General features: G+C 40.3%; 1 protein-coding gene across 1 annotated transcript in view; it reads right to left on the bottom strand.

Annotated features, from left to right (window-relative positions):
• Positions 1-15277, bottom strand: part of obscnb (obscurin, cytoskeletal calmodulin and titin-interacting RhoGEF b) — a 53024-nt gene that overhangs the window by 5867 nt on the left and 31880 nt on the right. The window contains exons 48-73 of the mRNA XM_044036145.1: positions 14821-15078; positions 14331-14597; positions 13928-14200; positions 10833-11099; positions 10325-10600; positions 9908-10180; positions 8966-9256; positions 8469-8498; positions 6901-8244; positions 6522-6803; positions 6150-6231; positions 5920-6041; positions 5636-5833; positions 5500-5532; positions 5320-5418; positions 4991-5209; positions 4804-4837; positions 4674-4726; positions 4479-4577; positions 3084-3155; positions 2187-2326; positions 1243-1443; positions 1055-1131; positions 805-975; positions 510-669; positions 157-273 (exon numbers count right to left, since the gene is read on the bottom strand). Coding sequence (XP_043892080.1) covers positions 157-273; positions 510-669; positions 805-975; positions 1055-1131; positions 1243-1443; positions 2187-2326; positions 3084-3155; positions 4479-4577; positions 4674-4726; positions 4804-4837; positions 4991-5209; positions 5320-5418; positions 5500-5532; positions 5636-5833; positions 5920-6041; positions 6150-6231; positions 6522-6803; positions 6901-8244; positions 8469-8498; positions 8966-9256; positions 9908-10180; positions 10325-10600; positions 10833-11099; positions 13928-14200; positions 14331-14597; positions 14821-15078 — 5438 coding nt within the window. The remainder of the gene's footprint in view (positions 1-156; positions 274-509; positions 670-804; positions 976-1054; positions 1132-1242; positions 1444-2186; positions 2327-3083; positions 3156-4478; positions 4578-4673; positions 4727-4803; positions 4838-4990; positions 5210-5319; positions 5419-5499; positions 5533-5635; positions 5834-5919; positions 6042-6149; positions 6232-6521; positions 6804-6900; positions 8245-8468; positions 8499-8965; positions 9257-9907; positions 10181-10324; positions 10601-10832; positions 11100-13927; positions 14201-14330; positions 14598-14820; positions 15079-15277) is intronic.

Below are 15277 nucleotides of genomic sequence, written 5' to 3'. Positions count from 1 at the left end.
GGAGCAGTGGACCCACATTTTAGGAATCGCCTACATATACTATTAGTCACATATCCTGTCTGGTTTTTTTTTGTTTGTTTTGTTTATTTGGACCTTGAGAAAATACTGAACTGAAGTAAAAATCTACTGGTGCATACACTGTGTCAAAGTCATCACCTTGAGGAAAGCCTTGTACTTCTGAATTCTCTCCAGCGGTTGTTGGATGTAGGCGTTGATGCTACGTACAGGGGGATCAGCAGGGTCTGCGACAGCCTGTTCTTTCTCAGTGTACTCCTGTGGTGTGTAGTGAGAGGAAGATTTTTCAGTTAAAATGATCCAAACATGAGTGGCTGAAAGAATTGTGTACCACACCTGTAAGTATGATCTGATGACTTACCAGAAAAATAACAAATAATCTGCAAATTCTTACAAAAATTCAGGGTTGAAAAGCACAATTGGTCATAGAACAATTAATTTTCTACTACAGAGTGATAATAGCCCTGGCCCTAACATGAGCAGAGCCGGGTTACCTTGAAGAAGCGATGGACTGCCTTGTCACCGACAGCAGATTCTGCCTGACCCTGACTAACAAGATACTGGAGATACTGCTCAAAGCCGTCCTTGTTCTTCAGGAAACACATGGCTACATCATCATCTGTGTCACAGTCGTGTAACTTTGGGAGGAATGCCCTAAAAAAACACCAATGTGCACAAACAGAAATACTGACAAGGCAATCTCACTGTCTTGTATTATGTTTTCAGAAGGGTTTATTTTGGTTTAAAAGGAGATGACTAAAATGAGACGTAAAAAGGAGGCGAGCTTACTTGCTGTGGAAGGACTTGATGTCATCAATGTTCCTGAAAATAGTTTCTTTTTGGCTACTGACATCAGGTGGTGTGTCAGGGCTGTCTGCGTGCTTCATGTGATGGGAGGTGAAGAAGTTCATCTCCTTTACAAACTCTGATTCACCATTCATCAGTTCCTGGATCAGTTGGCTGGAAACATGAAATCATTATGATGATGATATATTAATTTCTTTGCCGTCTGTGGTTTGTAACTGCGTGTTTTACTTACAATAGTTTCCTTTTGTATTCACCCTCTGACACCTCCTCTGCACTTGTCTCTGGAAGGTCACCTGCATCAGCTGAGAGCTGAAACAACACATTGTTACCCATTACAGTCGTCATAATGACAACGAATGCCTGTGAAAAACAATTTGTTAAGTTTGCTGTTGGATCAGTGGCTGTAGTGTTGAGACATACTTTGAGTTTCTTGTCCAAGTAGGCAGGTGAGACCCAGCCTTGGCGAGATGGAGTCATTTTGGTCGGTTTGGTCCGGACTAACCATTTGAGTGGATGAGCCGAGTCCAAAACCTCAACATACTGTCCCTCCTTCAGAGAAATAGACTCTTTGCTCGCTATGGTGGGGTTGTAGTCAGCTGTGGCCACATAGATGTCAAACATCTGTAAAATTGTAAACATATAAAAAAATTTAATACTGAGCACTTAGGTACACTGTGGCATCCATCTTCTTCTGCTTTATCTTCCACATGAGGGTCGCAGGGGACGCTGGTGCCAATCCCAGCTGACATAGGGCGAAAGGTGCATTCACCATTCACTCTCACACTCATGGTCGATTTAGAGTTTATAATTTAGAGACCCGGAGAAAACCCACGCACAAAACAGCGAGAACATGAAAACTCCATGCAGAAAGGCCCTTGTTTTCTGACCAGGTCGCGAACCCAGGTCTTCATACCACTACACCAACCGTGTGGCCAGTTTTGGTTTTACTACTCCCTATTGTTCTTGTGTTATTGCACTTTTAATAATGTTTATTTTTTATTTCAAAATAGTACTCCATGGTGACACTAGCTGGCTTCAGCTTAGAAATTCATCTGACTGCTTGCCTTTATTGGACAGGACAGCACAACATGAAAGGAGGAGAACACAGGTGGCCAATGAGGCACCAACTGAGGTAACTGCCACTCCCCTGTACTGTTAACTAAAACTTGGATTCCAAGTTTGTTACTTAACTTTATTCATTGAGAAGACAAATGTTTTATTTAAAGGAAATATTATGTTCTACTGATACACCTGCCTCTAATTTTGTGGTCACTCAGACCATATTTAGAGTGTTTTACATGAATGAACAGTATAAAAAAGGTTGTGTCCCCTTTTATAGTACATTGATATTTTCCATAACTCACCTCCCCCCTGGCGTCCCCCTCATCAGACTCTGAGGAGGAGTCAGCTATGAGGGAGGGAGGGCGAGAGCGACCGTGATGAGGTGATGGAGAAGGAGTCTTGGTCTCGTCATCGCTGTCAACCCCAGGTACACGTAGTGAAGCTGGGGCAGAGAGGGTGGAGGGAGGTAGTCACAGAAACACAGGTCAGTCGTACAAAGAACATGATTGATAAAATAAATAGCTAATATACAATAATTCAAGCCAAGAAAAGTTATTCTTGGCTTGAATTAATGTAGCAGTTGTTAGTAACCACACCATTTAGTTAAAGCTTGGCTGAGGCCAGAACAATCAGCTTAAAGTCACATTTCAAGGAACAACGGTGCTGCATCTACTGCAGGTTAATTTACTAGGTGACGTTTGTCCGAACAGGCAAGTCATTGCTAAAATATATGATTTAAAGTCTTCTCCAATGGAAAATCAATATATTGTAGATGTTTATTGGTGTAAAAAAATCCCCACAACAACCATTTTGTTGCTGATGTCACAACATGCAAAACAAAACGATTAAAAATTATTGTCTGAACTCTCCCCATACATGTCTGTAAACATGTATTCAAGCTATAAGTCGGTGGGAAGCCAATTAAGAAAACCATACTGGTGATGACTAAGAAGGTGTAAAGGTGCAAAGACAAGATGAAATGGAAAAGGCATTTTTGAAAACAGATTAACATTTTAATTCTGGATTAATATGTCACATGTTTTCTATATGTACAATAAATGTAAGTAAAACCCATTTCCACCCTAACATTTTGCAACCTAAGTATCTCACTGAGCCATATCCACATTTTTTTTTAAAAATACATATGTGTGTGTATATATACTGTACATATATACGATTATTACGAAGTTAATGCATACCGATGGAATACATACTGGTAGTTTTGGGCCAAGATTTCATCCACTGGAGCACTTCATAATTCTGTAAGCTGTCTGAATAACAAATTTATGATTGAATGAGCATTTAATTGGTTGGACTGATTAAATGACGGGTGTAAAAAGTGGTGAAGGGATGATGACTGTGAATCGATGAGGGGGGGTTTTAATGGGAAAAGCAAAACATGCTGAAAACAAAACAAGCACTAGAAAATCAGTTAAAAACATGAGTCAAGTTTGGTATCTACTCTAAATCAGCAGGAGAGTGGATTAAAATTCAAGAATTAAAGTGTTTAGAACATTCAGACTAAATAACCTTTACAATTCTTGAATTATTCAACCAAACTAGGCAGCCAGGTTGGTGAAAAAACACTCCATCTAACATAAACTAATACTACATATATGATGTGGATTATTTATCTACAATATCTTTAGCATTAGCAAAGCCATTCATAGCAGCTTACAGGCTTATATGCAGCATCAGAAAATAACACTCAGGTATAACTTCATAGAGGTTTAGGTAACCTAGACATTTTTAATCCACCACAGATAAAATTGAGTAATCTAAGGATTAGATTTTCCTCCAGGGAGAATACATTTTCACACTGAAATCACCTGATGTGGCGTTCGACTGAAATTAAAACCTTGTCATTTATCTGGTTTGTTAGCTTGTTGCGTGTATGATGAGTTAATGAATTCACACTGAATAAAACAATCGTTTCTCCTATATTAACTATAGCTGTCTTTTATTATTTCAACTGAACATGCAGGTTGACTATTCACTGAAAAAAAATCCCACCTATAGAGCTGCAAACATCTCCCATGTCCATATTCTGAGCTAAGTAGACTGAATTCAAATAAAAATTTGAACACCAAACTAAGGTAAAATGATTTTAAGGTCCAGTGTGTAGAAATTAGTGAGAATCAATGACATCTAATGGTGAGACTACAGATTGCATCAGGTTTATGTGGGTGAATTTGTTCACCATTGTTTGCATAATAAGCTTCCACTTCAAAATGCATGTTCAGGCATGTTGACTCAAGATGGTGGACCCCGAAACGAAAGCCCCTGACCTTAAACACAAGTAAAAATAACTATTCTTTATTTAAAAGTGATTACACACTATATGTGTAATCACATACTTATGGGTAGTATATTCAATTTCTGCCAAAACACCCTTCTAAATGTTACACACTGGACCATTATTAACAACACATATCATTACTTTCAAAGCTTTACAGGAGCTGCAGTAACATTTTAACTTGAAGTACACTAATTATGTTTGCTCCACGATACATACAAGGAAAGGCTTTAACAATGAAATAAATTATGATCTAACAATCTAATATTTTATTAAATGTAGTCCATAACAGACTTACCCTGGCTGATCTTGGCCGATACGATTTCAGTGATCTGGGAGGTGAGTTTCATGAGGAATTCCTCTGTACCTACTTCACCTATGTAGGGCATTTTACCCTCTTAAGGTAGACAATGAAGGACATGTGAAAAACAAAGAGAAAATAGCGACATCAAAATTATAGTATTTATTACAACAGAAGAAAACGGCCCCTCACCTTTTGTGCTGCTACCCTCCCCTTCTGGAGGACTAACTGTGATACCAAGAACCCTGAGAATTAAATAGGAACGTTTATTTTCAAATTCTAGCAGTTACTTTAAATAAATTGTGTAATTGTATGAACTTACTCTGAAGCTTTAGCCTCTTTCTTCAGTTGTTGTGCTTGGAAAATGGAAGGGGGCACAGATATACATTATTACAATCAAATATCAAGATAAAAACTCTTAATGTTTGCATTAAGGGTCTATTCTAGTCTACTCTATTGATCAACATTATTTTGATATTAAGTCCTCAAAATGTCAAATTGTTCCTTACTGTCATCCACCTCAAGGTGTGCAGTGCAGATGGACTGTCCTGCTCTGTTTGTAGCTATACAGGTGTAGGCGCCAGTGTACTCTGTGCCCACATCCATCAGGATGAGACTGTGCTGGCGTCCAGAGCTTGCTATTTTGTATCCCTTGGTATCAGGCTTGATCCACAGGACATCCTCCAAAGATTCCTCCTTTAGCCAGGACACCATAGGAGTGGGAGACCCTGGAAAAATAAAGGGGGGTATTGAAAACTTTAAACACATGCTGAATGATGGACAACAACAATGGGAAATTGAAACACTGTTAAGTCACATCACAGTGAAGCAAACAGACCTTCAACTTTGACAGACAGAGTGATGCTTGTTCCTTGTTTCACCTTCCTGTTGCTGAACCTTTCAAGGAAGCGTGGAGGCACCAGAGGTTCCTTGGAGTCTGTTAAAATAAAGTGTTAAACAACATGAGTGACAGTGACATGGAATAAAATATAAGTGTGTAGGATCCATGTTGAATTACCTTTCTTGTCTTGTGGCAATTTCTCCCCAGGACCTGTGGGATATTTAAAAATGTTTTTTTTTGCTGAAAGTAATTTAAAATACAATATCACATGGTCTTTCGGCAATGTCAGTTTGTCAGACATTTCCATACATACTCAGAACTATGAGTCTGGCAGAGGAGTAAGCAGAACCGGCTGCATTGCTGATGTAAGCAGAGTACTCCCCCATATCTTCTCTCTTCACCTCCAGAATCTCCAAGCTGTGATAATCTCTTTCTGACAGTAACAGGATCCTGTTTGAGGGCCGCAGAGGCAGGCCATCCTTAAACCAGTATAATCTGGGTTTGGGGAAGCCTGGAAGACGACAGGAATTGGACCTCATAACCATCATTTATTTGCCTCTGGTAAAGCTAGCTATTAGCATTTATTGATATACTTACCCTTAACCTTGAGTTGCATTTTAGCAATAGGTGACCCTGGACATACATGAACATCACAAAGCTCTTCTACAACTTGTGGTAGCTGATCATCTTCAGTCACAGACTCAAATGTCTCAGTTTCCCTGCACAAGAATAGACGTATAGTTCAGTTCAAGAATTCAGTTCATGTGCCAATATGCACATTTATTTACTATTAATTTACATAATAAAAGTGTTCACAGTATATTCACCTGGACATGTAGCCTTTGGCACTGACATAGGAAGAGGTCTCAGTGGCATCAGCAGCAGTGTCATAATCTGAGCTACAAGACACTGATGGAAAGAGTTGATGTATATAGTTATACAATGATCAGGGAAATCAGAGACACTTTGTTTGTCACTGTTTGTCAGATACATAGGGTTTAATATTTTTCAGCCAAGGCACAAGACCGCGACACGTTGCAGCCATATGTCCCACAGGGGAAAGAGATGACGACAACTATATTTTGTGGTTTGCCTTCACTCTGAAGAAATGTAATTTGAGTTATTGCTGAAAATCAAGGCACGTACGAGAATTAGAATAACATCCAAGACGTTTGTGTATGTAATAAATGCTCACTTACTGTCAACCCTGAGTTCAGCCTTAGTGGCTGCGATGCCACTGCTGTTTTCAGCTGTGCAGCGATAGACACCCATGTCAATGGGCAGCACAGTGGTAATGATCAGTTGGTGGCAACCCTCCAGGTCTTCATTGATCATGTAATGGTCATTTTCCTCCAGCACTTTGCCATCCTTATACCACCGAACAGTTGGAGGGGGCTTGCCAATCACAACACAGTCAAAACTGACTGGATTGCCATCTGGAACCTCCTGGCTTTGTAGCTCTGTCAAGAAGACTGGAGCAGCTGGATAAAGATAAAAGAAGATAAAAAAAGAAAAGTGTATAACAGTGCTAAATGTAGATATCATTAAGTATGAGTGTCTTCACAAACAAACCCTTACCGTGGGGTCCAGCCATGAAAGCAGGAGGTTGTCTGTCTTGTGTGGGGGTCTGTGTGCCATCTTGGATATAGCCCATCTTTTTAATACGCAGCTCCACTTTAAGAGGCCCTGCCTCCAGGATGGCTGTCTCTACAGGAACCCCATGAATTGTAAACATCTCTTGGAACCTCTTAGAGGCAACTACAGCATCAGTCCGTGTATCAAAGCGAATGTATATGTAACTGTCATCCTCACGGTAAGAATGTGGATCTGGGGGACGCAGGTCTCCTTCATCTGCACTGATAAATGGTTCTTCTTCAACATTTGGTGGGAGACGTGTGTGCAACAGACGTCGCAGACGTTTGCTTGCCTGCCTCAGTGACTCATCCATTTCACTGCCTGAGGAGCTCTCTGGCTCACTGTCAGCACTATAGCCCACTGTCAGTGGCCGTTGTTTAGATGATTCTCTCACTGTTCCTACTGTCACCTTACCACTGTGTGAGGCAACTCCAAACTTGTTGGTAACTTCACAAGTGTAAACTCCAGTATCCTTTGTGGTGATGGCAGTGATGACCAGTGAGCAAGTACCATCATTATAAATATCAATATGGTGGTGCTTGCCATCTGTTAGTGGTTCTCCATCCTTTAGCCAACGCACCTTTTCAGGTTTACCTTCTACCACACATTCCAGATGTATTGTGCCACCTGGTTCTTTGGTCTGGTCTTTGAAAACATCTTTGAAGACAGGTCGCATGTCCTTGCGGGCCTTGTAACCCTTAAAAGCAGCTTGAATTTTAATGGCAGCATCTCTGAGATCAGGCTCATCTTCTTTACTGATTACCATTACGTCAGTCTCCTCTTTAGATACCTGTTTCGTATCTGTCTGCTGAATTGTGGCTGTTTTCACTTCAGTCTGATGCACTGTTCTCTCCTCTGCCATCTGGAAATGTGCAAAGAACCTCTCAGGGGTCATTGTCTCTCCTTCAGTGGCCGTAGTGACAGAAGATTTGCTGCTCTTCTTGAGATAGGACACAAGTGATGAGCCTCCCAGGACAGATTCATCCTCTGAGCTGACACACACTTTAGATTCAGTCTGCTTCGCAGGCACAGTGACTTGCTCCTTCTCTCTAGATTTTATTTCAGCTTCATCTGAGGACTTTACTTCCTTCTGTTCTGATTTTGTTTGACCACGTTTAGCGCCCTCTTCAGGTTGTTCAGTGATGGAGTCCAAAGTGGGCTCTTGACTCATGCGCCGTTTTTTAGCCGACTCCTCCCATAGTTCATGGACATCACCCTCTTCAACAGCTTCTGGAGGCAGACTGGGCTGTCCCAGTGCCTCTGTTTGTACCTGTTTTGTCTTTATACCTACAACCAAAATACAGTTTTCATTCTTTCTTCATACATTTAATATCATACAACATTTAAAATCATCTTTTGATGCTAGACTTGGCTCGGCTTATTCAAGCTTAATGTGACAGATATTTGTGAAGGCTTCAGATGTTTGAGAGGGACAAGTGTATAAAGGTGTTTAACTTCAGTAATTGGAGGGTGAATTAAAAAAAAACAACACAACAAATACAATGTCTTACCTGAGACAATTTGTGGCTGCACAGCTGGTTCTGTAAAACAGCAAAAAAAATTAACTAGGCAGCAACAGTATATATAATTGAGTAATTGTCAATCAGAATGCTATACATTTATATAACTGTTGAAAGTACACAATAACATCTAATAATAGTTTGATAAATTATATGAATATACTTTTTTTTTTTTTTAAAAAACATTCTGGTTTGTTTTGTGTTGTTAGTAGATGTATGATGAATCTCTAATTACACTATTCACACCTGACCAAACTTTCACTATCGTCACTCATTCACAATTTGGCCAAAATAGTTACATGACTCACACAGTAGGAAGACAATTAAATGTGTTTTGTTTTTTTTAACAGAACATAATTCTACTCAACTGTGATGACAATGATTTCAATGTCATTATCTATTATAACAATTAGTGCTTAACAGACCAATAATAAACAAAATGTCCTTGTGAACAACCCTTGCTGCACATTGGACATATTACTACTCACCGAGCTGCACAGTCTGAGGCAACTCAACGGGCTCTCCAGTCCCAGCTCTGTTGACGGCTGCTACTCTAAACCTGTAGCTACTCCCGGGGCTAAGATTTTCAACCACAAACTCTGTGTTGCACACAAGTTCTGAATGGCATGGAAGCCAGAGACCACTGTCTACCAGTCGCATCTCCACCTTGTAGCCAAGAATGGGACTCCCTCCATCATGTAGTGGAGTGAACCAAGAGAGGTTAACAGAATTTTTAGTCTTACTGAGGACCTCTGGGTCCTCTGGAGGATCAGGTACAGCTGTTGGAAAAAAAAGTAGCTCTTGTGAACACAGAGAAAATAAACTACACCCTAGTCAGTCTTTCAATGTCTGCCCTTTATAGTGTTTTTTCGAACGGTGCTTTGATATAAGCGCATTTATTAGTGAGTTGCAGTATACAAAAAGGGGACCATTTTAGCATTATATGACATAAAGGTCTAGATGATAAAATGTTTGCCATGCACTGCAGTCATAAAAGTTCCTGGTTTATTGGAAACCAGGGACCTTTGTAAGATGTAATTTCCCTATCTGACTTCCCATGCTGTCATGTTTCAACTAAACTCAAAAAATAAGGGCACGAAAGCACAAAAATAGACATTTTTATTTTCAATGTAAAAAATAGTGTTTTTCTTTATTTATATGTTCTGTCAATTTCCTTTAATCTATAATTGTGTTATGATGTGATACTATGGATTTATAGTCATATTCCTTTGTTTGTTCCTTTGTGACCCCACGAAGAGTAGCTGTTGCCTAGTGTAATGGCAGCAGTTAAACTACACTAAACAAATAGAACCATTATAATTTAACTTCATTACACTGTAATCCATATTTATCTGTATTAGGATACATTGTTAAGATTCACTGTTAAGATAAGACAATAATAAAGAAAATGTTACAAAAGTCTTACTTACCAATGATGGAAAGCTTAGCCAAAGAGAGAGCATCTCGAGCAGCGAATGTAATTTCCTGCTGGGGCAAAAGTGGTGCCTTTCTCAGGACAAGGCGATAAGAGCAACCATCAACCCTCATAGACCAGAGATCGCTGGGCTTAAGCTCAACTCCATTTGCATACCAAGCTACTTCTGTAGATGGTATGGGCTCCGTCAGCTCAACACAAAACTCAACCTTCTCTCCCACAGCAGCCACTTTGTCTTCCAGACCCTTAACAACATCCAGCTTCCATCCTTTTGGGAGAAATGGTAGATGTTAAAAGGATGCCAATTAAAATACTAAGAACATAAGTGTGTAAATTAATGACCATATAAGAATGCATGATTAAATAAAAACATACTGTAACTACAGTTACATCTATAGTTTGTGTGACTCACCCTTGACTGAGAGCTGGGCAGATGTGGATGCTGTGCCAGCTTTAAATGTCACTGTACAACTGTCATGAACATGCAACTCTTTAAGAAGGAGCAGATGACGACGACCACTCTCAAATGTCACGATCTCAGCATTGGGAGATTCCATCACTGGTTTGCCATCAAGAAGCCAGTGGAAATCTTTGCTCTCAGGACGAGACAAGGCACACTCAAACAGGGCTTCGCCTCCATCAAAGGTTTCTGCATTCTCCAGGCCCTGAACGATGTTAATAGGTTTGCCTGTAGAAGACAGGGAAATGAAGAGAGGGGGGGGGAGAGAGAGAGAGAGGGAGAGGACACACTCAAAAAATAATTTAAGAAAGCTGCAGAGTTTAAGACTGTCAACTCATATGGGAGTTTGCCAACAACTTTATGATGATTACTTAATTCAGCCAAACAATTTTTGAGATAACGAGAGCAGAGGGGATTCCGTAGAGATAGGTGGTCTTTTCATGTGGGGGGAGAAGCTCACCTTCCACATTAAGTGAAGCAAACACACAGGTCCCCTCTGCCTCACAGGAGTATGTGCCTCTGTCCTCAGCGGACACACAGCTAATGTACAAGCGAGCCACATTCCAGTCCTGCTCCACTACCACCCTTCGGCCATCAGGCAGCAATGGCTGCCCGTCTTTCTTCCACTGAGCCCTGACTGGTCTTGAGTACTGGCAGATGAACTCAGCCGGTTGGTTCTCGACCACACAAAGGTCCTCCATCTCGCTCACCACTTCAACTGTGGGATCTGAGTTTGAGGGTCACAGGGTCAGGCCTTGGCCATGAGATAAAACCATATTCTATGAAGGACATGCCACCTGACATATGGACTTTATAACCCCCAAAGGCATATTGATGAAATGTTCATATGCGAGGGTCATTATTATGTTTTTATTGTGCTGTATGTGCCATGGTAGAGTTTACAGTGTGTTCACTGTGACTACTGAATCGTCTTGTGGCAGCATCCAGGGGGTCAAAAAGCCCAACTGTCAGGTTTCAGGGTCACAACCAAAGCCCAAGAGGAGCTAAAAAGAGGTATGATAGGTATGATATAGAATAAAAATGTCAAACTCATTAAATAGGTGTGGGGGAAGTTAGGATTTTTAGTACTCAAAGGTTAGAGGTGTGGCTTGGTGGGATTAGACGGTGCAGGTGGAACATGAGTGCTGAACAGCAGCCGGCCTGCATGGGTGGAGCAGCACTTTACAAACACTTCTTCTCTGTTGTCTATATGTGTTTCACTAACCCTGTACAATAAAACTTGGATCAAACAACACCAAAACTAAGCCTTCTGTATGTGAAACACTGATATTCCAGTCACCAAATAATCACTCATTATTTACATTTCCAAGTTTAGGGCCGCACAATTTAATAATCACAATTATGCTTTCCACTTTTGACACTTAAGTGTACCTGGCTTCAGACAAGACAATAAATCTCTAAATGGAGAGACTTGCTTCCATCATTCTTATATTAACTGTCCTCTGCCTCCCAAAAGACAGCTTTTGATGAAGCCAAGAACATTACAACATCCAGGCAACAACTCTTTGGCTATGGTTTTGGATGAGTAATGTTCAATGAGTTAAATAAAATGTAGATCAGGCATCAGTCCGGCCAAAACATCAAATACCAAGTGAAAAACAGCTTTGAAATGTTGGGGTAGCAGCAAGATAGAGTAGGTCATCCATGTACAAGCAGTAGAAACCCCCAATGTAGGCATCAAAATGATCTTTACTTTGAGGTTCTGTTGTCAACATACTGATTAAAGTGAGCATCAACACCAGAAACATGACAGCTGACTACTAGTTTATGAAACCAAAGGCTCTAATGTGTTTTCAGTAATAGTGGAGGAAAGTTGTGTTGTAGAAGAGTGGGTGGTATATGTTTTAAGAGACATTCACTGGCAAAAGCACTGACTAATATTAAATGTAAATAGAAAATGTCATGACCTTATTTTGCATTTCGGACTTGAACAACTAAAAAAAAGTATTGCAATGTAACAATAAAGGCAAGAAACACATTTAAAATGTATACGTGCTTAAAATGACCATGATCTCAAAAGTGAGAAACACAACTGTAATTATAATGTTTAGCAGCCCAAAATACAACACTTAGCTAGGATTCCAAAATAATCCAAAACTAAGTGAAAATAACGATGAAAATGACATCTTCTATGTTACATAACTTAGTTGTGGTGCTACACCCAGCTGAATGTTTTATTTGCGTGAAATCATGGCATGAAAAACTATTGTTATACTATTAATAGTATTATTAATATTATTATTGTGATTAATGAAATGAGGAAAAAACTGCTCATGCATAAAAGAGCACTGACATGAACTTCAAACTTTCTATGCAACCTTGCAGAAAACAATGACCTTTCATGTTTTATCCGCTTTTCTTTTTTCAAGAGAAATTACAACAAATTGTCGATGCTAATCATTAAAGTGCAACTAAACCCCTAAACCACTTATTTTCCAAGTGAAAACCACTGAATATGACTATCTAGTAATATTACTGGTTTATCCAGGTGTAAATCTTCCCCATTGAGTGTAAAGTACTGAAATTATACATGCTTTGATAAAAATGAACATATCTACTGCCTCTCTGGTCAAACACCAGTTTTTTTAAACACAAATTTTGACATTGGCTATTTTAGTCCATGCTTGTGTCACTGGTACACACTTTGATCACTCTCTTGTCTAATCAGCATAAGGCTCATTGTCCCTGACTCCTTCTTTTGCACTGTCTGCTCTTTCTCTCTCCACAGGCCTGGTGTGAGCAGCACCTTGTTGAGCCGTGTTTCCATTGTGGTACAGTTTGATTTAGTGCAGTACGGTACAGTTTGGAACAGTAAAGCCCTCGGTCAGGCTTGCGTTTCAGCTGAGAACAGTACCTTTACTTGGTAGGCGGGGGGTGTGGGCTGCGCTTGATGGCTGCGTCAGCGAAATACGTAGAGTAACGTCATAGACTGCAGGCATTGAAGAAACACTGGTCGCAGGGAAGTGACATTTTGCTGTCGCCCAATCAGCTCCCTGTTGTGGATGGAGCCGGTCTAGCTCCACCCATACCATACCGTACCAATACTGTGGTACCCCAAGGGAAGGGTACCAAAAAATGCAACTGTTGGGGCGGTTACTTTGGTACTATTCCTAATGGAAACGCAAAAAATATGTACTGTACTGCACTGAACCGTTCCACTCGGTTGAAAAATGGCAGCTTTCACTACCAGACCGTGCCCATTTGCTGCTCTGCACTGTCCCTCCCTGTCCCTCACTCAGGTCTGAGCTCACTTCTTTGACATTATTTCAAAATCAGGTATTGGGCGGAGTTAGCTGGAAAAGAGGGGGTTTAGTTACACTTTAAGGAGAAACAGAGACAATTCAGTATATTTTAGTTTTGTGTCAACAATAGAATTCATAAAAGTAAATGTTGCTAGTTGCTAGACTGAACATAATAGCGGCAGGACATTCATTCAAGATTTCATATGGAAACTTAAAATGTTGCAAGGTTTCAAAAAAGAGATTAAGAAACTGCTCATCACAGTTTCTAATTGTTATTTTTGTAACATGATACCTTTGACTAAGAGCTTGGCGGTTGATGATAAATTGTCAGTTTTGAATGTGACAGTGCCAGAGTCATCTGTGGCCAGGTTCTTTAAGGTGAGTGTGTAGATGTGGCCTTGGCTCATCCCTATCTCACTTAAAGGGCTGTTCTCCAGCAAGGTGCCATCCAGCCACCAATACACCTTGCCAGGTGCTCTACCAGACAGCTGGCAGGAGAAAGTTGCCCATTCCCCAACAAAGACGTCGGTGGCCTTAAGACCAGAAACAATGTAGACTTCTTTCACTGTTGAGTGAAAAATACAAATAGGCAAATAGCCTAAATCATACTCATTATCTGCATTATGTCATCTTAAATGACAGTGAGACAAAAACTCTTCCATCAAGAACAAACAACAGTATTTTAAGGAGGCTACCTTGCACTGCCAAAGAAGCTGTAGTGAGCTGATCTCCTGCGTCACAGGTGTAGTAGCCACTGTCGTCAGGCTCCGCGTTATTTATACAGAGCTTTCGAACACACCCTTCCTGCCTCATCTCATACTTCTTATTGGGCTGGAGGATCATGCCTCCTTTCCTCCATTCAACACGAACACCTGGCTTAGTCAGCTCACAGTGAAGGGTAATATCATCACCCTCTATGGCATCCTGGTTCATTAGTTCTTTCCGGAAGGACACTGGCATACCTGGTGAGATTTTAAAATGGTAAAGTTTTGCGTCAGATTCTGAGAGGAGAGGTTTGGCACCAGATAGTTATGATGAAAAGAGATTTGCTGGTGCGAGAGTCTGTGGTTGAGTGATGTGAGGGTTCAAGAACATGTCAGTTGCTCAATTCAATCCTATTTTAGTCAATAGTCTTGAATTTGATCAACAGAAAGAGACTTTATTAGAGGTGGCAATGTTTGTTACCTTTCACAGTCAAGGTGACCTCACACTGTGCATCTCCAGTGTCACAGGTGTACACTCCTGAATCTTCAGGTACCACATGGTAGATATGAAGCTGATGGGATGCTCCACTCTTCTTCAGGTCATATTTGAGACCTGCTTGAATGGCAACGTTATTTCTCATCCAGGTGACAGTGGCCTTGGGGTCGGAGATGGTACAGGCCAGAGTGACAGTTTCATCTTCTAATGCCACAGTGTTTTGTGGTCTCTCTATTATTAGCACTGTAAACATGGGAAACCCACAACTTGATTTAAAAACAGGAACATTTATATGCAGTCCTCTACCTTTTCTTTAAAAAGCTGACATTAATAATTAAAAAAAACTAAATATATACATGCACTGATTACTGTATGCTTTTGCACATTTAATCAGACAGTGAATCAAGATGTGACATTTATATGTATACTTTGTATACAACAA

This window comes from Solea senegalensis, linkage group LG1 (genome assembly GCF_019176455.1).
Source record: "Solea senegalensis isolate Sse05_10M linkage group LG1, IFAPA_SoseM_1, whole genome shotgun sequence".
Taxonomy (NCBI): Eukaryota; Metazoa; Chordata; class Actinopteri; order Pleuronectiformes; family Soleidae; genus Solea; species Solea senegalensis.
Note: the sequence above shows the minus strand (reverse complement) of the source record. Positions and strands in the feature narration are given on the sequence as shown.